Here is a 25,069-nt window from a genome sequence, read left to right as displayed (position 1 = left end):
AGAAAAGGAGGGCCGTTGGTGATGAGCCACAACAGAAGGGAAGAAAAAAGTGAAGGGGGTTATTGCTCAACGCATAGATAGTTGCATTCTACCCTAAATATACACGATGACTCGAAAAGATAATTTGCGCCTCCTGCTTGCGCGACAAGTGCTGAGAGGAGCCCTAACGTGGCTGCTCATAGGAAACAGTGAACCGCAACCGGCATGATCCTCAACACTGCTCTTGCTACTCTACCACTGATAATCATCATTTGAACATTTCGGATTAGGTTGATATCCCATGCATTTCTTTGGTCATCTGTTCTTTTCTTCATGTCCTGTACCTGCAGATACGAACGTAGGGCATGACAGTGTATCAGACGACCGACTACACGCCGGCCGATCTCTCCACCGCTGACATACAACTTTGCAATGCGCGAAGCTAGAGCGACGCGTATTCCAATAAAGTTTGCATAAACGGACTTGAGAATCTGGAACGTGGCTAAGCGAAGGTGGGGAATAAAGGACAGAAGAGTCGAAAGGACAAAACGAACATTCGAACCACGTACCATGGCGTGTCCACGGCTCGTAGAAACGAAAACTCAAGTCATAATCGCATCGATGTGACCGTATTCGAGTGACTCGAAATATTGACCAAACAGGGGGATTTATCAAGTACTTGAGTTGGACTGAATCAAAAAAGTGCAGCTATGCCTGCCTAGCCTCGAATGGCCAAAGTCTCGGGCTGGGACGAACGTGGTACACCGTTTCGTACCGACAGTACCGAGTACGCGCCATTCAATTCTATTGATGAGATGAGCTGGTCCTGAAATTTCTTCTGCTGTCGGACCTGGGGCTCTTCACCGCTTAGGTATAGCTAACCTGACCCTTTGCATGTCCCAGGTCGCGCCTGTTCATCGGAGTGATGACAATCCCGATCGCACTGTGTGTCACATTCGAGCTGCGCTTGACTACCCAAAGCTACTGACTTTCATAAAAGTTTGCGAATGTATTTCAGCTCTTTCTCCAGTCCAATGCCGTTGGAGTTGCGATTTAGGAGCAAACAACACTGGGTTTACCATCCTCATAATGTACGTGAGAAACTAAAATCTTGCCTATATTGTGCCAACTTGAGGTCGGTCCGTTGTCTGCAAACGTCACAATCTCCGAAATTGTTTGCTCTTATCTATTAGATATCTCATCCAACCGATTCTTGTATTACATCGTATAGACTGCATGCCGGCTGCGCGGGACTGGCTCCGTGCCGTGTCTGAGCTTATCTACTGTTGCACTGGTCGTGTGATAGTCTGTAAACCAACGCATATAGTTCCTAGTTCCACTGCATATACGGACTATTTGTGTAAATGTTTGCTCTGCACTTCTGTAAATCTGTGCGAGTTTATGATGCGGGCTCGAGGAAGCTTGGCCCAGTATATAAGGACGACTCGGACGCGGAAAGAGCATCGACCATTCTTTCAACCAAACAAACCCTTACTGGTAGAGACAGCTGCAAAGAAAAAAAAAAGAAAGCACAACACACAAAACACAATGTGCAGCACTTCGAACTCTCTACAGGCCAACGGGAGACACTCTGGAAAGAGTCCAATGGCCTCCTCATCCACCCTTGCCCGGCAGTTTGTACGCTGCTACTGGCAACCCAGCCGGGGCTTCCCACTGCTCAAGAAGCACCCGCACCTCTGCGACGAGCAGACGCGGCTCCTCCTCGAGCGCGACGCCTGCCGGCTGCTGCTGCCGGCGTGCCCGGAGGAGCGCGACCAGTCCCGGGCCTTCAGCATCATCTGCGCGGCGGCCCTGCTCGAGATGTGCGCCGGCCGGCCGGCGCGCGAGGTGCGCCGGCGGGTGGCGGGCCTCGCGGGCACGTGCGAGAAGACGCGCGAGGAGCACCTGCGGCGCGCGGGGGACATTTTTGCCCGGATCATGCGGGTGTGCGCGGCGGAGCGGGCGCGGCGACACGGGCGGCGCGTCCGCGTCAAGTTTCACCGCGGAGGGGTCGCGCTCAACTATGAGCAGCAGCGCGACCTGGACAGGACGACGACGCCCCTCGAGACCATGTCGCTCGAGGAAGCGAGCGAGGCGCTGCGGGGCATGAGCCTGGAGGATCGCGAAGCAGCGCTGGACCGGATGACCCAGGTAAGACTGAAATGAAACTCCCCCATAAAACAACCGCCGGGCCTGCTACGGTGATGGGTTTCTTTGTGCTGACATGCAGGCGTGATTAGCCCGGCGGAGAGATCCGCATCATCCGTGAGCGGTTCGACCTCGCGGCTGGAGTCAGGGATGTTGTGGGAGGGATACACAGGTTGTATCTCTAGGAAGGACAAGGCATGGGGCGGCGGGATGGGATGGGGGGGGGGGATTGTAAAGGGTTCTTTCACTCTTCTTGTCTATTGTGTTTTCTTTATGGTGCATTAACAGATACCCAGTTGTGTTTGGCGTTTTGGTCTGCTGAAAAGAATTGAAAAGAACTTTACTCGCTCTGTTTCACCTGACCACCTGACTTCCGTGATACATCAGCACGCGGTAGAGGCCATTTCACGTAATGCGCAAAGCGGCAGTAGGTCTCCGTTGTATATGGCACAATCAAAGGATAGCAATGAATTGTAGCTAATCGCACTGCTCGGGCGCCAAGCTGCTGTCTTGCCATACGCATGTTGCATTGAACTTGACTGCAGTCTCTTGGCTCCGTCGCTCTTCCTTGAGATTCGCAAGAGTTATAATAAACTACACGGGTCGACCAAACAAAACTTGCAGGTTCTCGGCAAAAATTTCTCTTCTCCCTCTCAACAAAGTTCAAGAGTCAAACACTATGAACGACCCCAAGGTAGACTTCGCCGCCGACGCGGCTGCGCACGATTTCGCACGGGTTGTCAACGAAGCCTTCCATCGCGGCAGCGGGACGGAGGGATGCCTCTCCCTGCTCAGGGACAACCCGAGCCTGGCCACGGAGGAGACGTGCAGGGCGCTGCAGGAGGACGCCGTGCTGATCCTGAACCCGCCCTTTGACGACACGCCCGAGGCCGCCGACTGGGCCGACACGCTGGTCGTCGCCCAGTCGGTGCTGCTCGAGTGCATCGGCAAGGACGAGTTCGCCCGGAAGAAGGCGCTCGACGGCCTCGTGGCCGGGTACCGGGGCGAGGGGACGAGGAAGAAGAAGAAGCAGCCCGCGGAGCCGGACTGCGTCCTCAACAACTTGGAGCAGATTGTCGAGTACGCCAAGGTCTACGAGGCGTTTGCCCGCGTCCTCAACCCGGGCCCGTCTCTGCTGGCCGCGCAGACGCCGTCCGACGTCAGGTCGTGGGCCGTCAAGGCCGTCAAGAGGGCGGCGGCGGCGGCGGCGGCCGAGGGCAGCGGCGGCGGCGATGACGACATGACGGAGCTCAGCGAGTGGGAGCTGGCGAGGCTGCCGGCGAAGCTGCGGACGGCGCTCCAGACCGGCTCCGCCGAGGAGTGGCTCGAGGCCATGGGCCAAACGGACCCCCACGAAGCAGAACACGCCATTTCCGTGCTCAACGAGGTATGTTTGAAAGGAAAAAAAAAACGAAAAAAATTCGCACAAACTATGCTGGCTTGAACCTGTGGGCTAACTGGACCCCGGGCAGATGCGCGCTGAAGTGCGATTTAACCAAGACCACTCTGGTGGCTCAATCAATGACGAGGCCCCATGCTCTTTCAATTTTATATACCAGGTAATCTGAGCGAGACTGAAGAAGAGAGACAAAAAAGAAACCACAAGTATCTTTTTGACTGGAATATTGCAAGTATACGGCTGTCCCAAAAGACCAGCCCATCTTGAAAAAATGGAAGCACGAACCCTTTAGAAATTAGACATTCGAATAGTTATGATAGCGTACCAAGAAACAATTAATACATGGACATGGCAATGAAGACCTTGCTCGCGCGTGCTTGAACTCATCATAATACGCACCCAGCTTGTTACGAGAACTCGATTGAGCTGATCAACTGCAACAGCCTCCTCGAGGCGCGGACCTCGGGCTCAAGAGAGAAAAGTAAAAAAAAAACAACTTACGTGCATCCGAGCCACAAAAAAGAGGCAAGACCAGGGGAAAAGAAAGCTTCTCTCCCGGCAGACTTGGAAAAACAAAAAAGAAAAAGCGCGGGCGGGATCGTTTGCCCACATGCAGCGCGGACGGGCCTCCTCCGCAAGGACCGCGCCGCGGCTCCAGTTCGCCGCCCGTTTCTCTTTCACGACGGCGCGCGCGCTGGGATACGTTGTCCGTCGCTCGGGAAGCGCCCACCCCGTCCCTAACGAACAATGAATCGCTGAAGGCGCCTGCGCCGTTTCCCTTGCTTCTTTCTCTCTCTTTTTTTTTTGAAATTTCTTTTTTTAAAAAAGGGATTCCCTTTTCGAGTAAACCAATCAAGGCGCGGGCGGCCATGGTCGCCCAAATGAAATTTGTTGGGCTGACGTTGCACACGCAAACCTTCTGGGCGGCTGCCGCCCCTGCCTGCCTGCCTTGGACATGTGCGGCTAATCGCTCCTCGTTGCGGCGGCCCGCGGGCCAGATGAGGAGGATGAAAGAAGAAGAAGCAGAAGGAGAAGAAGGGAGAGGAGGAGCGTCGCCGGTGAGCGCGCCCGTCGCCGCCGGCTTGAAGAAAAATGCTGGCTCAAAACATTGCCCAATCCCGGCCCGTGGTGGGCCACCAAACGACCGGCGGGCCGGGCCGGGCCGGGCCGGGGCCAGCAGAGCCAAACCGGGAAACCGGAACCAAGTAGGGAGCTGCTGCGATCCGAACCGTTCGCGCACCTGGGCAGCAGACAGAAACATCGTCTGTCCCCTCTGCCTTGCCCTCTTGTCCAGATGTACATTGTTTCGCCGTCATTGACCAGGGGACGGCCAACCTGGAATCTTTGTTTTCCGTACAGCGACCAAAAGCGTGCGCCAGTCGTCGCCGATTACCAGATTCCCGAGGACGAATAGCCTATTTTTCTCCTTCATCTTCTTCGTTCTGTCAAAGGGTTGAAAGGCGAATTCCGTTTCAGGTTTGGGCTACCCAAGGGTCATATACCCATTCAGTTTCATTTGCTGCATTGTGTCGACTTTATAAAGATGCTTTGGTTTGTCTAGTCCAACTTCTACTCAGGTGTATGCCAGCCCCTCTCTCCGCCCCGGAAAACTCAGACATCATATCATACAAAGTGTGCGTTAAAAAGTGACACTAGCCTTCTCACCGTGCAATGTCGGGCTGTCGCCTATATACATGTTTAAAAAAAAAAGACAGTCCCGAGTTAGATGTGGCATCTTCCTACTGATATCCAAACATCACCATCCACCGCTTTTCCTTTTTTCTTCTTCTTCTTTCTTCTTTTTCGTATTCGAACCAAGTCCAAAACATCTCTAAGACGTCAGCTCCGCCATGCGCCTCTCCAGCTCCGGCACCTGTCGCAGCTTAATGTCCAGGTCCTCCTTCTCGTCCTCGAGCTTGAGGCGCTTGTCCGCGTCGAGCTTGGTGAAGACGTAGTGGCCCTGGCCGTCAAACTGCAGGATGTGGGTGTGGTACTTCCAGAGACTGCGCCGGTGGCTGACGGTCATGAGGGTGATCCCCAGGGCCTTGGCATTGTCGTACATGACCTTTTCCGTCTCGAGCGTGACGCTGCTGGTGCACTCGTCGAGGATGGCGTACTTGGGGCGGTGGTAAAAGAGGCGGGCCATGGCGACGCGCTGCTGCAGCCCGCCCGAGAGCACGTCGCGCCACTCCGCCTCGGCGTCCCAGCCCTCGTCGTACAGGTCCACGAGGTGAGCCAGGTCCAGCGTCTTGAGGATGCCGAGGAGGTCCGCGTCCGTCGCGCCGCGCTGTCGCATCTGCCGCAGCGAGTCTGGGTAGATGATCTGCTGCCGGAGCGATCCGCGCGACAGGTATGGCCGCTGTGGTAGGTAAAAGATGGAGGTAAAGGGCGGCTTGTACACGGTGCCGCCGTACACGGGCCACAGCCCGCCGAGGATGCGGAAGAGCGACGACTTGCCGCAGCCGTTGGGGCCGACAACGAGCAGATGGTCGCCGTGCTTGATGGAGAAGGACAGTGCCTTGACGAGGACATCGCCGTTTGGTGACACGATGGGCCTATACAAATTAGTCTCTGAATCATTAGAAAAACGTTCCTCTATAACATACACATCGATGAATGTTATGTCCTTGCTCTCGTGGATGGTGCCACGGCCCTTGAGGACAGCTTCGTTGTTCTCAGTCCCCGACGATGATACCAGGTTCTTCTCAAAGTGGCCCGACTGGATATCGTCCATGACGCTGAGCAGAGAGTCCACGCGAGAGGTATATCCGGCAAGCTCCATAATCTCGCGGTACGAAAACATGATGCGGCCAAAGGCGTCCGAGGCCGAGAGCAGCATGCGGCGGTTGGTGACAAAGGACTCGGTGCGGTCGCCCATGTTCATGCCGGGCTGGGCACCGGGGAGCTTGACGAAAACGGGGACAGAGCACAGGACGAGGCCGAGGGCGCCCCAAAAGTACTTGATGACAAAGTCCTCCATGAAGCCGTGGTAGAAGCGGCGGCGCAGGATGTAGTTGACGTGCTTGATGAGCGTAAAGTAACCCTTGTCGAGCGTGTCCTTCTCGGCCGTGTGACCATTGTAGAGGGCCACCTCTTCGGCGTAGTCAATCAGGCGCGAGTGTTGGAAGCGGAACTCACCCTCGAGGCGGGCCTCGTCGGCTACGTACTTGCCAAACGGCGGTGTTAGCACGCGCATCACGTTGGCGGAGAGTTGGACGAGCAGCGACATGAAGACGACGCCCTCGCCGCCGACGCTCTTGGAAAGGGAGTAGGTGTAGATGGTCTGCTTGAGTTAGCGCTGCAAATCAAAGGCCGGACGCGGCGAGAGCTGCTTACCATGTCGAGTATGGGCTTGGCCAGGTTGCTGTAGAGCTCGGCCAGGCTGTTGGAAAACTTGGACACATCGACGGCAATGAGCTGGTCGGGGTTCTTTATACGGTCGTCGAGAGCTGAGATGCCGTAGAATGTGAGATTGGAGAGATATTTGTCATGAATGTACTGGGTAAGCCGTGTCCTATAGTTGAGCGAGAGCTCCGCTTGGTGATATGAGAGCTGGTCGAGTTAGCGGCGCCCGGGTCGGCATCACACAGCGCAACCACCTCTGCCCACTTACCATGGAATTTGTAAACGTCGCAGGGACCGCAATCACCATCCACCACACGATCCTCGAGATAAACTCCTTGCCGTTGCCGCGCACGAGGGCCTTGACGATGGCGCCGTCCATCTCGGCGACCTTGAGGCTGATGAGCGTGCGCAGGACGAGGAAGAAGCTGTGGCTGATGAGCAGGCGCGCCTCCTTGCTGCGCCAGCCCGGCACGACGATGCGGATCAGGCGCATGAGGGAGCGGAAAAAGGCGCGGTCGAGGGCGACCTTTTTGCGCGGCGCATCCGGCCCGCCGGCGTCGACGGTGGCGCGGCGGGACGCGGCGCGCTGGGCCGACTCGCGGGCCGAGGCGGCCTTTTGCTCGGCAATGGCGTTGCGGATGCGGTGGACGAGGGCGACGAACAGCGTGAGCCAGACGGCACGCGAGATGCGCGACCGGTTGGCGAGGTACAGCTGCACGAGCTGCGTGGCGAGCGCGCGGACATTGACGCCGCCCGGGAGGGCAAACTTGGACTGCGTAGCCATGGCGCAGAGGCGTCCGGAGGTGCGGGCGGGGGGGGAAGTAAGGACGACGCGCGGGAAGGCTTGTGTGTGTTTAACAAACTAGGCAACTGTTGATGCTGGTGGAAGGAGTGAAGGAGGAAGAATGAAAGAATTGGTTTATGACGGTCAGACTACCCCAGGTGGAGTGGGCGCGGGCTTGCTTCGCTGGTATGGGGGGGCGGGCGGCGCGGCCTCGGCCGATCTATACGCGCAGGCTGTATCGAAGGAAGCAGATCAACACAAAAAGGTCGAGAGGAACAAGCGACAAGGAACAGGGACAAGAAAAAGATCCAGAACCCTCTCCGAGTCTAGAAAAGAATGATGGCAGAGCTAAAAGGAAAGCAAGGCAGAGAAGGAGATCACGAGGGGAGAGTGCTGACGATAGAATGCATGTGGTTGGATCCCTCGGCCTGTTCGAGAAACTGGGGAAGAGCTAGCGCTGCCACCAACGGCTGCGCCACGAGTTTGTCGCTGCGAGCAGCATGTGATTTTGAGTTTTAGCCACACGCGCCACAGTCGAAAGAGTAAGTTGGGACGAGCCAAAACGCAAATGGTTTCCGGTATCAACCTGTTTTGAAGCCCTACTGATGTTGTATATAGCTAAACTACACCAATATAACGTCTTTGCATGCTATATTTACTGTGGAACGAAAAGGGCTGGAACAAAGCGCCAAGGCGAATGGATGATGCGCCAGATTTTCCAATGTAAATATTCATTTGCTCGATTGAATTTCTATTTTGCTCGTCTCTCTCTCTTACCTCTCTCTCTCTCTTATGCTGTCTTTTTGATAGAATGCTATTGCTGAAGAGGCTTATGAATAAAGGCGTCGAGTTCCCCGTAGGCCGTCTCGAGGTCGTCGTTGACAATGATGAGATCGTGGACGCCGGGAGTCTGCGAGTACTCGAGCTCCTTGTTGGCCTGGGCGAGGCGCTTCTGGACGCTGGCCTCGGTCTCGGTGCCGCGTCCACGCAGGCGCTGCTCGAGCTGCTCGAGCGACGGCGGGGCGATGAAGACGTATCGGGCAGCGATGCTCGAGTTTTTGATTTGCTTGACGCCCTGCGCACTGTTTGTCAGCTACTACCCATCTCGCAGCTTGCTGTCATTCCGCTCGGACCAAGGAAGGGGGGGCCGAGTAAAAAAAAGAAAAGAAAAGAAAAAAAGGGTGAGACAAAAGTCTCTCGAGGGGTACGCACCTCCATTTCGATATCCAGGAGCACAATGCGGCCCTTTTTCGTCTGCTCCTCAATCGTCATCTTGCTGGTGCCGTAGCGGTTGCCGCTGAACTGGGCGTGCTCGACGAAGCCGTCCTTGGCGATCAGGTCCTCAAAGTCCTGCATGGAGACGAAGTGGTATTGCTTGCCGTCCTCCTCGCCGGGGCGCGGGGCCCGGGTGGTGTGCGAGACGGAGAGGCAGAAGGCGTCGGGGTAGCGCTCGAAGAGGAGGTTGAAGAGCGTGCCCTTGCCGACGCCCGAAGGGCCGGAGATGACGACGGGACGGCGATCTATTCCGCATTTTATTGCCTGGTCAGCAGCGTAAACCTCACATGGCGGGCGGCAAAAAAAAAAAAAAAAAAAAAAGAGCCAACGTCGTTTGTGTTGACCGTGGCGGTGACGATGTGGCGGGGTGTTTAAAGGAGGGAAGGGGCGCAGAGAATGGCGGGGCGGGTGAAATCAACGGCGCAAGGTCGAAATACTGTGATGATGATAGGTAAAAACGTACCAGTAGCCATTCTAGTCAAGCCGCGGAGAGGAATACGGGAGTATGAAACCGCGGAAAATGATCGAGTAAATGAATTCACAAGCAAGCGCGCCGGCATGGAAAAATGCAATGTAAAGCAAAAAAAAAAAAACAAGGTAACACTGGGAGGAGAATAGTCTAGAGGGGCAGGCTGATGTCTTGGGGGCATTTTGACTTGATAGAAGCCCAGGCACCAGTGGAGCCGGCTCATCCCCGGCGGCTGTTTGTAGTGGTGGCGACTCTATGGGATCTGTTTCTTGACATTTACCCCTCCAACTTTTTTTCTGGTTTGCGCTTTTGGCCTGTACTTGCCTATTTTTCTCCCCATTGTTCAGCAAAGGACTCCCGAGTCCGAGGCGCCAAGATGTCCGACGACGATAATCTGTCCATCTACGACGAGATCGAGATTGAAGACATGACGTTCGACGACGCCCTGCAGACGTACTTTTACCCGTGCCCGTGTGGCGACCGGTTCCAGATTGCGCTCGACGACCTGCGCGACGAGCAGGACGTGGCCGTGTGCCCGAGCTGTAGCCTGATGATTCGTGTCATTTTCGACTTGGTATGTTTTCTTCTTCTTCTTCTGCTTTCCTCGCTACGCTCGTCTTTTTTCCCCCTTGTTTGATGCGGCGGAAGAAGGTTTTTGCTAATATGGCCCGTGAGCAGGATGATTTGCCCAAGCCGCCGCCCGGACCCGCGAACCCGATTCCCGTCGCTGCGTAAATCAACGGCATCCAACCGCGGAAACGAGCTGGCACAATAATCTACACACAAATATAGTTACTATACAAAAAAAAAAGTGCAAGTGGCGCCGACACGTGAGAACGGCTGCATGCAGCCTGCTTGGCAGGTCGGGGTTTTGTGACTCAGGCCGCGCGAGTCTAGTCGCAAAGAACACTATGAATGAAATGAGGCCATGATGGCGAGATGCAGGACGAGACAGAAAATTGTACTCTTTTGGAATAAGAAAAAAGAATACAGTGAGCGAGGGAGGAAAAGGGATACACATCACGCAAATGACGTTGCTGCGACTATTGTACATATGGCTGTTGGGGAGCATTGGGAGAGATCCTGCCCTGTGGCGACACGGGCTCATTGCGTCGGAGTTGGGATACCAAAATATCATTTGTCAAGGCTTGCTTTATCTGTTATTTATCTTTTATCATTTCGAATTTCATAATACTTCGCCCGAGCTATGCCAATACAATCACCATTTGAATCCTTTAATTTCTTTGAAAGAGATTTTTCTATTTTATCCGACTCTGACAAGTACAAGTCAAAGTTTCTCAGTGACGAGGCGATGCCTTCGTGACCTATCTATCCTAGGAACGCAGTAGTTACCAAAACAAAGACCAGTCTCTGTCCGATCCGACACATGAACCGACACAAAATGAGTCGAGAAAAACAGGTGCATCTTCCGGTGCCACAAAAGAATTGCCATGGGTGACATGACAAGTATGCGACCTTTCAAGCAAACCCATGTGTCCCATTCGTGGGTGCGTGCTCTGGGTGTGCGTATGTGTGCGTGTATGCGTGTCTGCAAGAAAGAAGAAAGCACACACGTAAAATCTAAATGCGAGTAAAACATATATATATCTTTGTAAGGCACAAATGATGAAAAAGGCCCTCTTGAAAAAAAAAAGCCTAGCAAGACTTTGAAAAAGATGGAAAATAAAAAGGCTTCGTGGTATCACCAAACGCCAACGTCCTGCCAGGGACGGCGGATGCTTCCGAACAAGGTAAGGGATGCTTGTAAACCGAAATAAACCGAAACAAGAGGCGAGAAAAAAAAGGTGTAAAATGGATATTAACGTGAGCGCCGAATGTGGTGAATAGTCGAAAGGTGTATGTGCATTATATATACAGATCGGCTTGTAGTCCCATGGTGAAAGGGGGTTCATTATTCGTAGGTTTGTTGGGTGTATATGTATGTGTGTGTTGGTCGAGGTAGTCGGCAGCATAACCAGGCGCCAAACATGTCCCATGGCCGGCCACAAGGTCTCTCGCACAAAGAAAGGGCAACGGGCGCGAACGCTTTCAAAGCAGCATGAGACTCATGATGCAGAAGCCCAGGAGACCGGCCATGGATCCTTGCATCTGGGGCAGGATGGCGCCGCCCGTGGCATCGGCAGGCTTGGAGCTGGTTGCGTTGGCTTGCAAGGTCGCGTCGGGAGTCGCTGAAGATTGCGCTGGGAAGAATTTTTGCGCATTAGCCGTGTTGGTCCTAGACCGAGGGTGCTTTTGCTTGTTGCCGGAGCTTCGAGAGAACGAACCTGTAGTGTGCGTCGAGGAGTGGTTGGCCGGACCGGCGGCGCTGGTCGTCGTCGTCGTCTGGGACGACGAATGCGACGAGACGACGACGACGGTGGCGTTGTCGCCGATCGGGTCGAGAAGCTCCGAGGAGGTGTCGCTGTGAGCTCCGACAGCGGTAGCGGTCGGTAGCGAGGACGGCGACGAGACGAGGGCGACGGAGGAAGGGGGCGCGCCGTCGCCGGTGCCCGGGATGCCAGCGCTGGCGGCGATTGCCAGGCCGGCGGCGACAAACAGTTGCGAAATGCGCATGGTGCCCAGGAGGGGCGCGACTGTGACGGGCGGCGTGGTATGTATTTAGGCTGAGAGAGGGAGAAGAAGAAGAAAATGAAAAAGCAGCCGGCCAGAAGGCAAGCAAGCAAAAGAGAAAGCTGCAATGCCGATCCAAACGGTCGAGATGCAAACGAGGTTATACGAGATTAGAAGAACCAATTCAACTGGGCAACCCCCACAGGTCTTGGCGGCGGGATGGGATCTCGACTAGGCGGTCCGGGGTTCGACGCGGCAAGGGGAAAGAAAAAAAAAGCTTGGCCGGAGCTGTACAAAGAATGCTCGATGCAAGAGAAAAAAAAAGAACGAGAATTCAACAGCTTTGGTGGTGGTGGTGGTGGTGTAAGCTGTAAGCCGTTTTTTTCTTAGCGATGATGGACTCGTAACGGTGCGTCCGCTGAAGCAGATCGAAGAGGTAGAGTAGAATGGAGGGTACGGGGTCATATGAGGATCCCAAGTAAAAAATGGGAAGAAATTGGGAATTGAGAGGGGAGGGAGGGGGGAGCGAGAGTGGTGGTATGTAAAAGACTGTTGGCAACGTGATGAGAGAGAGAGAGAGAGAGCTTGCAGCCAGAAAGGGTGAGGGCGAGAAGACGCATGGTACCAGTAGGTTGCATTCGCAAAAAAAGCTACCAGGGGGGGCAAAAGGCGTTATCCTGGCCGCAGGAGTTGCGGATGTGGATTTTTTTTTTGGGTGTGGATGTCAGGGTGGATGTCGCCGCAAGCAGGGGAGGGGCTTGAGTTTAGTGTGTGGCGCTGCCGGGTCATGGCAAACGGGCAAAAGGGCCAGACCAGGCCAGGCCAGGCCCCAGGGCTACTCTTGTCGGAAGACGGGGCGGGGGCAGGGGGGCAAAAGCGACATGAGAGATTGGTCATTTAACGAATTACTACTGGTAGTTTGAAGATGATGCGACGAAAGGAGATCAAGATATTCGATGAGATTGGGCGAGTAAGTGAGTAAGTGAGTGGGTGGGTGAGTGAGTGAGAGCAAAGCATAAAGAAAGACGTTGGCGAGGCTACTTGCCGAGTACTGCATTCTATGTTTAGACAATTGCATATATGTGTACGTATACATTCTGCCTCGCATTGCGTCTTCTTTGTTTGCCAGATCTTGTTTTAGCTCACCGCACTTGGAAAGTATACTTTTGGTGACATTCTGTCATTGAGGTACTTTCTTTGCTTAGCTACTGATAACGAGCGAACTACTCCGTACTAGGTGCTTGACTAAGTTAGTGGTTGGGTGGCTAATTTTTTTTATAGCGAGTTGCAACTTGAACTGATTAGCCTTCAGGGGCCTGTTGAGACACAAGAACAGGGAACAACCCCGCCAGTGGGGAGAAAAGATGATTTTTTTTTCTTCTCTTTGTTTCTCTTTAAAAATGGCAAGGCCCTGGAGAGAGAGGGGGGGAAGCTTGATGAAGGTGACCCCTGTTTGGCAACAAAAAGGAGCTCATGTTTCTTATCGGCGATGGAAAAGAAGACGAGAAAAAAAAAAGAAAAAAAAAAAAAGAAGACAAGAATAAAAACAAGAGAAGAAGAAAAGAAACCCAAAAAGAAAAAAAAATGGCCCAAATGTTGCATTGCATGCAGCTCGGTGCTACGGGCAACCACGCGCGATAAGCTGCACAACGGCCTTTTTTTTTCCTGTTTTTATTTTTTCCGTGTCATTACAAACTGTCCTCGGTTCCCACTAATAAAATAGCGATGATCCAATGTCGGGGTGGGTTATTGTAAATTACTCGCTCGTGGGCCGTTTTGTTGACCCAAAATCTACTCCGTACTGACCTAGGTACTTTACTGGTAGTACTAAGTAGCTTATGATTTACTTATTAGTCTACTAGTGCACGACGGCACAGAGTAGACCGAGCACTCAGTATCCGTACTCAGTAGGCAGATAAAGAGTGCATTGGATGTTGAAACAAAAACGTCTGCAGAGCATTGTCACACAGATGAATCTCGTATTACTCAGTACTCGGCACTTCCACAAGTCAACCCCCCCTCCTCTTACTAGTATCAGTACACACTCATTTTCCTACACCATCAGCTCCATCTCTCAACTCATCAGCTCCATAACGTATCTTACTAGCTTCCAAAACTCCTTCAACCTAGCACCGACCCGAGACTCTTCTGGTCAACGGCCAATCGGGCTTGGCACCAAAACAAAACCTCCCACACCCGAAAAGAAAAAGCTTGGCTCCGCCACCATCGATCATGGCACATCCCGACCTTAACAGTTTGAAAGACTTTCTATATCCTAGCTCGCGCATATGCCAACTACTGGTAGCTAAGCTGATAGCTTGCCCGTCAAAGCGCACATTTCCACTCCTAAAAAGAAAGCATGTTGCCCAAGTCTTGCGACGAATAGTGTCGTAGCCCCCAAAAAACACATCGCTACAGGCTACAACAACAGAGCCTCACGCCACTTTGTCTCACTGTGGTAACGCTCAATTTGAAGCCCGTCAACCTACCTATGTATGTACCCATCATCGTGGACTTGTATCATTTATTTTCTTTACTGGTAAAAAAAAAACATTCAAAACAAAGCCAAAAAAGCATGTAGGTCAGATTGCAGTAGCGATCCATTCTGTAAAGTCTGTACTTACATGTTACAACAATAAAACCAGTTCCTACCACGAATTACCCCCCTCTCCGCCTGCAAGCGTTGCTGAAAGAAACATCCGACGACGCCCTATTGCGTCATTGCTTTCTTACTGCATCGTCAGCTCACTCTACCCAGCCCCAGCCAGCCAGCCAGCTGCAGCAGACTAAAAATACGGCAAAGCGGGCGTGGGCGTGGGCGAGTGGGCGGCATTGTGTGGGCGGGTGTGGCCAACGTGTTGCAAACAAGGCCTCGAAAATGATCGCCGCGGGCCTCCAGCCACGTTTGTTACAATGCTTTATTAAAAAAAAAAACCTCATTCTTGGCGGGACTCTCAATTAACTGTTTGACAGCGTCATCGTTTTCTTTAATATGGAGGCTGAATAGTCTTTCAAGTTTCTTCTTTATTAATTGAGCTGAGCAGAAAAAAGACTGCCATGAAAAATGGTACGTTGCATAACTGCATGTATCAGTAAAGGAGAGACGAGGGAAGAAAACAAAAGAGAGCATGACCAAAACGTCCTTTGCAATGCCATTGAAGAGCGCACACAGAATACTACCTCTCACGACACAAACCAGGGATGCTTTCTTATACAGACGAACAGATAGGCCACTTCTAACACCAAAGCCTATTGTTTCTCTTCCTTCTGCCACTCTCGCCACTCCTTACTCTCACTCTCACTCTCACTCTCATTCTCACCCTCACTTTCTTGCCAAATCAACCACAAAGTACGGCGTACTAATAATCACCACTGCCGGCAAACCTCAAAGTGCAGCTCCGATGCCTCGAATTCATGGCACATACGGCGTACAAGTACCCCGTTTGCCCACGCTCCCCAGCCTCGTCCGGTCCGAACAGGCAGCTTACATGCTGCCTTTTCCCGTTCCAACGAGCTTGTGGACCGTCTACGGCGGGTTGCCCTTCTGGGACATCAAATCCCTCCACCTTCCATCATCCGAGATCTGGCTTCTATTCCGTCTCCCTCACATCCAAAGTTTTGGGGGGCTTTGTTGATTTATTTATTTGTCGTTATTCTGCAACATCACTTCGCACGAAAACAAAAAATCGTTGCAACAAACGTTTCACTTACCCACACGCCAACCGATCGCAACACGCAAGCCCTCACACCAAAACAAACTCTCCTCACTCCTCCCCTCTCCCCTCCCACAACCCCCCTGCTCAATAGTAATATGCCTGATATAACCAACATGGATGACCCGGGCTCCATTTGCTGAACTGGAAGTTGGAACCCCAAACGTTCACTTGGCAAGTAAGTTTGATCCGTTCATCCCACTCGTCATCGATTTGTTCACCAAACAACGCGAACAGCGGGAAAATGTGAGGGCTCCTTTTTCTTTCATTCCCCTTCCTTAGTAGTTAGTACCCGCACCTGCAGCAACCCCCCTCCAGTCATGAAATGGAAAATCATGGCAGTACATCACCACCATTGTGTATTACGCTCCACAAAGAAAAAAACGAAAACCCCCCCCCCCCCCCCCCCCCCTTTTCCCGACGCTCAGAAGTCGTCGTGCCAGAGAAGAAAAAAGGCTCACTGCATTGCGCACGAAGACTTCAGCAACCCACCTCGCCGTTTCAGTCCCGTAGCGTGTATCCCAGCGATCCCGTCGTCGAAACACTACTGTCAGCAATGCGCATCACCACCCCCTCCCTCTTGCCCATCCGCGTCAGTGTTGTAAAAAGAAGAGTCAATTTTTTTGTTTTGTGTCATGCATGCCTTTTTTATTAAAAAAAAAAAAGAAACACACAACCGCAGGTAGACATGTCTCTAGGCAATTGCCGACGTTCAATTGGCAACTACATATTTTACTTGACTTTGGCCAATTCATCAAAGCACTGAACCCCCCCCCTGGGGCAAGCAAGTCCTTGGACAAAAACCCCCAAAAGAAATATACAAGCCAGTTCACCATCTCCCACGTGGGCGACGAGAAGAAAGATGGCTGGCTCTCGCTCTTTATTACGGAGTACTCTGTCCTCTGTACGGATACCCTGTTCTCATCTCCGCCCCATGTTCAACTTCTAGTCTTCTACCAGTACTGATAAGTTGAAGTAACCAGGGGCAGGGGGAAGGAAAAGGAGGCCCTTCGCCGGCGCGGCCTCAACCCCTGTCCGCTGCAATTTTAAACAGCCCAGCCAGCAAATTGTCATTTCTTTGTAATCTACTGAGTAACCCAGTACCGAGTAGATACTCAGTCCCAAGTCTTTCTCTGCACTTCCAAGGTCTGTCCGGCAAGTACTTACTAAGTAGTGTAAATCCGTGATATTCGCAAGCAAGCATCTCGAGTTTGACCCCCCTCCCCCTTCCCCCTCTCGGTTCATCGTATGCTCGCCCCCCGGGCCCGGCTTGGCATCGCGCGTCGGTCCTCGACTGCCGATATGGTGAACAAGATTGGTCTTTTCGCGTCAACCCCTTGTTTAGCTGCACAGTCCGCTCTCTTTTCTTCCAACCTCCTCCTTACCAGTACTCAGTATTCAGTATTAAATATCACATGTCATCACAACCCTATCAATCATCAAAACTTCAATGGCAAGATCTGGACTGCGTTCTAGTACTCTTGCAAAACGACATCATTTCTTGCGTGAAAACAAAATTTCGAAATCTTGGCTCTGATTTTCTACTTGAATCCTCTCATCTACTGATAGTCTATGTAGACCCGCTGCAGATCTTTAAGCATGGCAACATTTCCCTCGTATCACATGGTCCCATATCCTCAACCTTGGCTGCCTACGCCTCGATATTCTCAAACACAAACGTAGGGTTACCAGGCACCGCATTCTCGGCGAGCACGTTGCTTATCTCCACAGCCTTGCCGTCCAACAAGCTAGTTCCCTTCTTGCCACCTTCCTCGACTACCAGAAGCTCAATGTCTGCGAGGCCCGCACCGCGCTTCAAGCTCGGCACCATCTGGAGGAGGGTTTGCTTCTCGTCAAACGCCAGCTTCTGCTCCAACACCGCCGACGCCGGCTCGCCCATCGTCAACCGGCGCTTCAGCGCCTGCACAAAAGGCATAGCCTTCTTCATCTCGCCCATCTTGCCAATCTTGCCATTCAGCTCCTTGTCGTTGGCCGACTTGGTCGCTGGGTCCCACATATCCTTGAGAAGTTCCAGGTATTTGGCTTGCCATGCCGGGAATGTCTCCGACAGGTAGATCGTCAGCTTCTTGGGCTTCTTGGGATCAAACGCAATCTCCTTGCCCTTGGCCTTCTTCTTCAACTGTTGGCCCTCCGCCGAGTTGACGTTGGACGCCGTGTTGCGCACGTACTCGCGCTTGGCTGACAGCGTAGAGTCCACCTCGTCCATCTCGGGGAATGTCGCGTGCTGGATCGACTTGTCCTTCTTGAGCACCTCGAGCCAAATGTATTCGGCCCAGTGAGGCGCCACGACCGTAAGGAGGAGTGCCTGCACCTCAATGTAGCGCAGGACCGTCTCCTTGTGCATCTTGATATTGGCAGCCGTGCATGCCTCCCGGTAGAAATCTCGGGCCGCAATCAGCTCGTACAGACCAGCCTTGAGCGCGAGCTTAAAGTTGGTCTCCTTGTACTGTTCAATGGACTCGCGTGCGAGAGCATTCATATCGTTGATGAACAGGGCATCCTGGAAGTCGTTTACAGCGCCCTCGCGGAGCCCAGCCTCGGGATTGCTCATCTCCTCGCACCACTCGCGGAGGTTGTAAAGACGCAAAATGTTGTTGTCGGCGACGTCCTCCTCCAAATTGCAGTCACCGATACCGTCGCCAGCATCAGCCATGGCAATACGCGAAGCGTCGCTGCCAAACTTGGCCACGAGTTCCTGCAGAGTGAGGAAGTTGCCGGTACTCTTGGACATCTTTTCACCGTTGAGGGTCAAGTGACCATTGACACGGATACCGCGAGGCCAGTACTCCTGAGGGAACATGGCCAAGTGGATGTAGAGGAAGAACGTCAAATGGTTGGGCAGCAAGTCCTTGCCAGAGACGCGCATGTCCAGGGGGTAAAAGTACTCAAACTCACGGCGCATGCTCTCGAGGTTTTCGCGCGAAATGTTGGACTCCTTGAGAACAGACTCGTCAAAGTCGCGGCGACAGAAGATGTAGTCCCAAACATTGTCCGTCATCTGGTCGGCGGAAATGTTAAATTTGCCAGGCTTGCTACCAAAGAGATCGCTGTGCAAGAAGTGTGCGACAGTATAGTATGACATGTAAATAGTCGAGTCACTGAGACTCTCGACGATGAATTGAGGGTCCCATGGGAGCTTGGTGCCGAGACCAAACGAACGAGCGCAAGCCCACTGGTTGAGCCAGTCGAGGACACCCTCCAGGGCATTCTTGGTATCGGCCGAGAAGGAGTCCAAGCCGTTGTCAACCCATTCGAGAGCAGTCTTCTTCCACTCCTCCTCGCCGTAGTCAAGGTACCACTGGTCCATGAGGGAGACAATGCAATCATCGCCAGATCGGGAAACAACCTTGCGCTCAGGCTCAGAATAGGCAAAGGCCTGACCAGCGGCAATCATGTCGGCGCGAACCTTGGGCTTAGCGATTTCAACCTTTTCGCCCTTGTAGGGGCCGACCTTGATGACGCCTTGGTAGAAACCTTCCTTGTATGAGAGCTCCTTGGCCTCCTCGAGCTGCTTGGTGTCCTTGGGGGAAGCAATCTTGAGCTTCTTGACAAGGAAAGGAGCACAAAGGTCGCCGTAGGAGGGGGTATCGATGATGGGGAAGATTTCGAGCTCGGCCCACTCCTTCTGGATGCCATAGTAGTCGGCCTTCTTGGCCAAGTCGGTAAGAGTGGCATAGTCGTCTGGGCTGTCAGATGGGACAGAGGTGACAACACCAGTACCCTTTGTAGGGAGGACGGTATCCATGGGCAAGACGCGGACGCCTTCCGTGTGAAGAGACAGAGGGGCATCCACAATGCTACCGACAAGGTCAGAGCCAACAATGTCCATAGCCTTCTCAATAACTCCCTCTTGGGCAAAGACACCCTGGTAGGCCATATTGCGGGCGGCACGCTGGGTAACCAGGTAGTAGTCAGTATCGTTGACTTTGAAGATGCCATACTCGATCTTGGGGCCGACAAAGCAGGACGTCTGACCGTACATGGTCTCTGGTCGCAAGGTGGCGGGAATGAGAAAGACGTTGGCATTGGCAGGCAGGCCGGCCTTGACCTTTTCGGCGGCCTTTTCAGACCACTGAAGAACCTTGAGCTTCAAGGCGGTGTACTCCTGGGGGTTGACGGCCTCACCCTCGGCCCGGTCGTGGTCCATGCATGGCTGGCGATCCTTGATGGAGTAGATGGTGTAGCGCTTGCCAAACTTGATCTTCTTGAGCTCGCGGAGGCGGTTCATCTGCCAGCGGACAAAAGCATCGTAGTAGGGGTTGGCGTCGGTGGTGACAAAGGTCCTGCGCCAGTCGATACGGCAGCCGAAATCAGTGAGGTCGCGGATGGTGAGCGGGGGGAAGTACTGGAGCCAGTGGTGCGAGTCGGCGAACTTGTGAATCTCGTCGAGGGGCACGCCAATGGACTTCATGATCTGGAACTGGTACTTGGCCTTGATGGTCTTGGCGTTGGCCTTGCCCTTGGTAGCCTTGAACTTGGTCGGGTCCTCCTTGACCTGCTTGGCGGCGGGCTGGGGGGTCTCCTCCACGACTTCCTCGTCGGGGTTGTAGCCGGAGAAGTCGCTGCCAAACAGTTCAATCTCTTTGACGAGCTTGTCGGCGCACGCCTTGATGGGCATGCCAGTGCAGTGGAAGCCCATGGGGAAGAGGGCGCGCTTGCCCTGCATGCGGGCGACACCGGCTGAGAACTCGACCTTGGAGACGGTCAAGGCGTGGCCAGCGTGCATGGTACCGTTCATGTATGGGTACGCCGACGTGCCAAAGAACTTGGGGTGTTTCTCTCGCAGCTCGCTCGCGGAAATGGAGTTGAGGGGGATCTCCTCAATGGTCGGCGCATCGGTGTGGAAGACGCCGTCCTCGGCCCATTTCTTCTGGTACTTCTTCTCAATGGCGATCAACGAATCTCGCTTCTCAGTCTAAGCGATGTGTCAGTGGCTAGCAACGTCAGAATACTGTCCATTCGATACATACTCCCTTCAACTCCTTGGTCTTGGAAATGGCGAGGCCCTCCATGGCTTTGGTAGTGTCGGCCATGATTACAGGTATGTGTTATGATGCAAAACGACTTTTAGTAACTGCCCAGCCAGAAATGCACAATTCTAGCAGTTCTTGGCACAGATGTGAATGCGTATCCGTGAGCCTGCCTCTTGTGACTCGCTCCGTCAGCAATGCTACAAGTGCCTTGCCAAGTCGGACTGCGGGTGCGAGACTCGTGAAAGAAGATGTGACTCAACAAGGTGGCATGCTATCCTCAATTTTTGGAGGGGTGAAAACCGAAATCGCGGGGCAAAAAAGGCCGTCTCAGGGCATCTGTGGCGGTGGCGGTGCCGTTTTCTGTGGCGCAACTTCCGGAAGGACTAGCTGTGGAGCCAAAACGGCAGCGCATCAGGTGCATCATCTCGAGAACGACATCAACACCTAGCTTTGTGATTTCTTTTTTTGGAATACGATTGTGCCTCAAACATGATCCCAACGCTTGTACGAAGACTGGCTCAGCCGGCCAAGGAAGCGGCCATCAAGTCGGCGCAAGCCAGCAACTTCCACCAGACCAAAAAAGTCTGGCCTCCAAACTTCAAGGAGCTGAGCCACCAGCAGCAGCTGCGCTTTGAGAAAAAGTACAAGCGCCGCGTCCTGCTGGCCAACCGCTCGCCGCGGTGGGAAAAGGGAGTCAAGTACGCCCAGCTAGCAACCATTGCAGGTGAGTTTTTCTTTTCTTTCTCGGGAGAGTTTATGTTTTCGTTCCGACTATGAATTGCAATGTGACGGCGTGGCACGAATGGGCTTTGGCTGACTTTCGAGCTTCTTCTCCCTAGCGGCTCTGATATGGCTTCTATTCTACTCCGAGTTTGAGTGGTGGGGCAAGAAATATAAGCCGTCCGAGGAGGTATGTAATTCCTGGAAGTTGTTGAAAGTTGCCAAGAGTTTTTTTTTTTTTGCTAATTTTATAGATACGTCGGCGCGCGCAATACCTATTTGGCGTCATGGACCCGGACAAGCGCTACGAGCGTCGCAAAGACATGGTTGAGCCAGCCAGCGCCAGCAGCGAAAGCAAAGAGCCACCGTCCAAATAAACTTGTACGATATATCAATGAATCTTGTACCTATTATTACTTGTATATACAATGTTAACAATAAAAAGAAACATGACATGTTTCCATTTTCTCCTGGATTTATTCCCAGTAGTCGCTATAAAACAAGTTTGCCGCGCGGTCTCGTGATTATCTTCTCTCGTGCTTCGTTCGTCAATGTATTTTTTTCTCCTTCTTCTTCTTCTTCTTCATCGCCCAGCCCAGCCAAAGTTGCCGCCCATGCCGATGCTCAAGCCCGAGCCGATGCCCGTGCTGCGCCCCTCATTCACCGGCCTCTTGGCGACAGAGCCCTGGGCCCTGACGCCGGCGACGATGCGGTCGAGGCTCGTCTCGATGACGACGCCGCCGATGATCATCTCGGAGAGCGCGGCGTGCAGCGTCTCAAAGTTGAAGATGAGGTCCAGCTCGCAGACGTTCTCGAACAGCTTGTCCAGCGCCTCGACGTACACCTGGATCAGGTCGATGAGGGCGAGCGGCGACTCGGTCGACGTCGAGATGACGATGAAGTAGAGTGTCGCGTAGTTGCGGTACGTGACGAGGGACGGCACGTCGTTTTGCTCCTCGGACGAGCCGTGCGCGCTCGTGCCCGACGCGGCGAGCAGCGGCGGCAGCGGCAGGAAGTTGCAGGAGCTCGCCGGCCGGTTCGACACGAGGGTGAAGATTTCCGAAATGAGGCGCTGCTGGATGCTCGTGTCCTTTTGTTCGTGGAGAAAACAATTAGCCCTTGACTTGCCGCCTTGACATTGTACCGGTCTGCGCGGTTGCGTTGCAGCAAGGAGGGGGGTGGGGGGCTCTCGTTCTCACCAGCTGTGTGTAGAACTTGGTCAGCCGAGGCTGGCCCTGGCCGTTAAAGACCAGAAATGCATTAATCATGGTTCAGGGTCCAGCCTGTTCATGTTCTCAAAGGGGTTCCTGGTTTTGCCCGCAACGGTAGTAGAAGCTCTCTCAACTGGCACGCCTGGCTGTGGTGGGGTGCGTGGTGTGTGGAAAGACGGCGGCGAGACCCGCACACATGACGAGCTTGCGTGCGAGCTGGCTTTCAATATGTGGTCCGCAATTGGCTGCCAACCCTGCATAGCTTCGCATTCTTTTCTTCCTTCTCTCGCTGGGAATACGCATCTCGCCTTGTGCAGACGAACAAGTTACAATCAATTCCCACCCACACTTTGAACAACTGACAAACATTCTTCATCCCTGACCCGCGAAAAAAAAAAGCGTCCCGACAGTCCGCCTCCCGCCCATCTTTTCCACGCCCACCGTCGTCGTCGTCCATGTCTCGAGCCGGCCTCGCCCAAGCCTCGAGGCTCGCCTCGCAAGCCCTCACCAAGAACGCCGCCGCCGCCCCCCGCCGCGCTGCGACCCTTTTCTCCCTCACACCGGCGGTCCTCTCGCACAGCATCCTGCGCCACCACGCCGCCGCCCCGGCTCCGGCTCCGGCCGCGGTCGCGGCACGGCGGTCCCTCTCGCTGTCGGCGCCGCTCCGAAAGGGCATCATGCCCGACACGGCGTCACCGGCCAAGGAGCCGCTGGCGTCGTCGCCCGAGCCGACCTACGGCGCCATTGAGCTCTCCGAGTCCGAATACCACGACATTGCCGACGAGTACCTCGAGGGCGTGCTCACGCAGTTTGAGGCCCTCCAGGACACGCGGGAAGACATTGACATTGAGTTTGCTGTTTGTCCCCCCCCCGCGCGCGCGCCAAGTCTACTCACTCTTCGATCGCTAACAATTCTGGCTGATGAAAAACTTCTTCTCTCATAGTCTGGCGTCATGACCATTACGCACTCGGACAAGGGCACGTACGTCATCAACAAGCAGCCCCCCAACAAGCAAATATGGCTGTCCTCGCCCCTCTCCGGGCCCAAGCGCTACGACTGGTGCGTCGTCGGCGAGGGCCAGGCCGACAAGGCCGGCACGGGCCGCGGTGGCTGGATCTACGGCCGCGACGGCAGCAGTCTGGACGAGCTCATCCTCGAGGAGCTCGGCGTCGACGTGTCGACGACGGCCCCTGCGGCGAACTAGGCGGCGCGCCGGGCAGAGAGGTTGATGGGCGGACCGCTGGCTCCCACAGTGAGAAACGGGAGAATCACTTCCGAAAAGGTTTCTTTTTTTGGAAAAAAAAAAAAAAGTCCAACAGTGTCGTTGAGTCCAACAGTGTCGTTGAGTCCAACAGTGTCGTTGAGTCTAACAGTGTCGCTGAGAAACACGCGCAACATGTATTATAGTTTCTTTTCGCCTGATTGCTCCGAGAGAGTAGATGGAGAAGTGCAGCCTCCTCCCCATATGTATAGTACAAGCTTTTGTTCATTTGCAAGCGCTTGATGTTGGACCATCTCTTGCGTCCCAAATCCCAAATATAAGAATCCCACCCCAAAAACGCCGATATAGTATACAAGATCCCTCTCAGAATGCGGAATGTCCCTGCCATCACCGCAGACACAAGCCCATGGATTTATTCAGCATCGCAACCGTCGCATCGTAGTGTTGAAATGCATGCTGGTGCCGGTCCTTCTCATCGTTCCTAGAATACCAATATCACAGTCAGCCCCTTTCCGCTCACTCGTCTCTCGCGCATCTCTCTCTTTTTTTTTTTTTCTTCAAACCGCCTTTCCTTGTTTTGGGTTTATGGCTTACGACTTCTTGTCCCAGAGCTGCGCTCTCCGCCAGCGCCTCGTCGGCGCCGCCCGCTCGCTGTGCATGCGCACCAGGTTCCGCAGGATGCGGTGCTCCAGGCCGTTTTCCCGGCCCGCGGCCGAGAGGAACCAGAGCGTGCGCTTGATCGCGCCCGCGTCCCAGGCTTCCGGCCCCGCCACCGCCGGTGCCGCCTCCCCGTGGCTGGTCGGCGCGGACGCAGCCGGGTCCTGACGGAAGGCGAGGCGGATCTGGTCGCGCACAATGTAGCGCGCGGGAATGGAGTACTGCACCCCGCGCAGCAGGCCCTTGTAGAGGTGCCGGTACGCGTGCAGAATCTCTTGGCGGCTGGCCATGTTGGGCTGGCGAGTTTTTGGTGGAAGTTGGCAAAGTTGGAGTCGTGAGCAAGGTTGGCGATGGGGCCGCTTGTGGTTGATTGTGCTGTGGGGGCGTCAACGTCTGTCCCCCGATCTAGTTACAATCTAGGCTGCCGTCATTGACAAGTCAACACAACCCATAGAAGCGTATGATAACAATTATATTAACGACTCAGCTGCTGGCCAAGCGAAAGCCGTTCCAGGATCCTTATCCCATGACATGCTACAATGCCAAAGCAAGCTGAATGGCCTAGCACCTCCTGTACTTTG

General features: G+C 53.9%; 11 protein-coding genes across 11 annotated transcripts; 5 read left to right on the top strand and 6 right to left on the bottom strand.

The window, feature by feature from the left end:
• Nucleotides 1-1,584: 1,584 nt before the first annotated feature.
• On the top strand, nt 1,585-2,312 carry V2A60_009896 (uncharacterized protein; the record flags this gene model as incomplete). Its single annotated transcript, XM_083261160.1, has 2 exons — nt 1,585-2,130; nt 2,220-2,312. The coding sequence occupies 2 exons, from the start codon at nt 1,585-1,587 to the stop codon at nt 2,310-2,312; spliced, it is 639 nt and encodes a 212-aa protein (XP_083117286.1).
• A 494-nt stretch (nt 2,313-2,806) lies between these two features.
• On the top strand, nt 2,807-3,695 carry V2A60_009895 (uncharacterized protein; the record flags this gene model as incomplete). Its single annotated transcript, XM_083261159.1, has 2 exons — nt 2,807-3,514; nt 3,600-3,695. The coding sequence occupies 2 exons, from the start codon at nt 2,807-2,809 to the stop codon at nt 3,693-3,695; spliced, it is 804 nt and encodes a 267-aa protein (XP_083117285.1).
• Nucleotides 3,696-5,357: 1,662 nt separating this feature from the next.
• V2A60_009894 (ATP-binding cassette long-chain fatty acid transporter PXA2) lies at nt 5,358-7,655 on the bottom strand (the record flags this gene model as incomplete). The annotated part of the gene is made up of 4 exons (XM_083261158.1): nt 5,358-6,081; nt 6,133-6,809; nt 6,863-7,078; nt 7,140-7,655. The coding sequence occupies 4 exons, from the start codon at nt 7,653-7,655 to the stop codon at nt 5,358-5,360; spliced, it is 2,133 nt and encodes a 710-aa protein (XP_083117284.1).
• Nucleotides 7,656-8,469: 814 nt separating this feature from the next.
• Nucleotides 8,470-9,403, bottom strand: V2A60_009893 (guanylate kinase; the record flags this gene model as incomplete). The annotated part of the gene is made up of 3 exons (XM_083261157.1): nt 8,470-8,730; nt 8,868-9,175; nt 9,394-9,403. The coding sequence occupies 3 exons, from the start codon at nt 9,401-9,403 to the stop codon at nt 8,470-8,472; spliced, it is 579 nt and encodes a 192-aa protein (XP_083117283.1).
• Nucleotides 9,404-9,775: 372 nt separating this feature from the next.
• Nucleotides 9,776-10,134, top strand: V2A60_009892 (uncharacterized protein; the record flags this gene model as incomplete). Its single annotated transcript, XM_083261156.1, has 2 exons — nt 9,776-9,973; nt 10,078-10,134. 2 exons carry the CDS (start codon nt 9,776-9,778, stop codon nt 10,132-10,134), a joined length of 255 nt encoding a protein of 84 aa, XP_083117282.1.
• A 1,314-nt stretch (nt 10,135-11,448) lies between these two features.
• V2A60_009891 (uncharacterized protein) lies at nt 11,449-11,973 on the bottom strand (the record flags this gene model as incomplete). Its single annotated transcript, XM_083261155.1, has 1 exon — nt 11,449-11,973. One exon carries the CDS (start codon nt 11,971-11,973, stop codon nt 11,449-11,451), a length of 525 nt encoding a protein of 174 aa, XP_083117281.1.
• Nucleotides 11,974-17,334: 5,361 nt separating this feature from the next.
• V2A60_009890 (leucine--tRNA ligase CDC60) lies at nt 17,335-20,737 on the bottom strand (the record flags this gene model as incomplete). The annotated part of the gene is made up of 2 exons (XM_083261154.1): nt 17,335-20,619; nt 20,675-20,737. The coding sequence occupies 2 exons, from the start codon at nt 20,735-20,737 to the stop codon at nt 17,335-17,337; spliced, it is 3,348 nt and encodes a 1,115-aa protein (XP_083117280.1).
• Nucleotides 20,738-21,166: 429 nt separating this feature from the next.
• V2A60_009889 (uncharacterized protein) lies at nt 21,167-21,774 on the top strand (the record flags this gene model as incomplete). The annotated part of the gene is made up of 3 exons (XM_083261153.1): nt 21,167-21,401; nt 21,517-21,587; nt 21,652-21,774. 3 exons carry the CDS (start codon nt 21,167-21,169, stop codon nt 21,772-21,774), a joined length of 429 nt encoding a protein of 142 aa, XP_083117279.1.
• A 206-nt stretch (nt 21,775-21,980) lies between these two features.
• V2A60_009888 (AP complex, mu/sigma subunit) lies at nt 21,981-22,665 on the bottom strand (the record flags this gene model as incomplete). Its single annotated transcript, XM_083261152.1, has 2 exons — nt 21,981-22,487; nt 22,597-22,665. The coding sequence occupies 2 exons, from the start codon at nt 22,663-22,665 to the stop codon at nt 21,981-21,983; spliced, it is 576 nt and encodes a 191-aa protein (XP_083117278.1).
• A 398-nt stretch (nt 22,666-23,063) lies between these two features.
• V2A60_009887 (ferroxidase) lies at nt 23,064-23,813 on the top strand (the record flags this gene model as incomplete). The annotated part of the gene is made up of 2 exons (XM_083261151.1): nt 23,064-23,465; nt 23,553-23,813. 2 exons carry the CDS (start codon nt 23,064-23,066, stop codon nt 23,811-23,813), a joined length of 663 nt encoding a protein of 220 aa, XP_083117277.1.
• A 608-nt stretch (nt 23,814-24,421) lies between these two features.
• Nucleotides 24,422-24,778, bottom strand: V2A60_009886 (uncharacterized protein; the record flags this gene model as incomplete). The annotated part of the gene is made up of 1 exon (XM_083261150.1): nt 24,422-24,778. The coding sequence occupies one exon, from the start codon at nt 24,776-24,778 to the stop codon at nt 24,422-24,424; it is 357 nt and encodes a 118-aa protein (XP_083117276.1).
• Between the last annotated feature and the right edge of the window lie 291 nt (nt 24,779-25,069).

This window comes from Cordyceps javanica, chromosome 7 (assembly GCF_051103115.1).
Source record: "Cordyceps javanica chromosome 7, complete sequence".
In the NCBI taxonomy this organism is placed as follows: domain Eukaryota; kingdom Fungi; phylum Ascomycota; class Sordariomycetes; order Hypocreales; family Cordycipitaceae; genus Cordyceps; species Cordyceps javanica.
The sequence above is the reverse complement of the archived record's forward strand: the minus strand, read 5'-3'. Positions and strand labels throughout refer to the sequence as shown.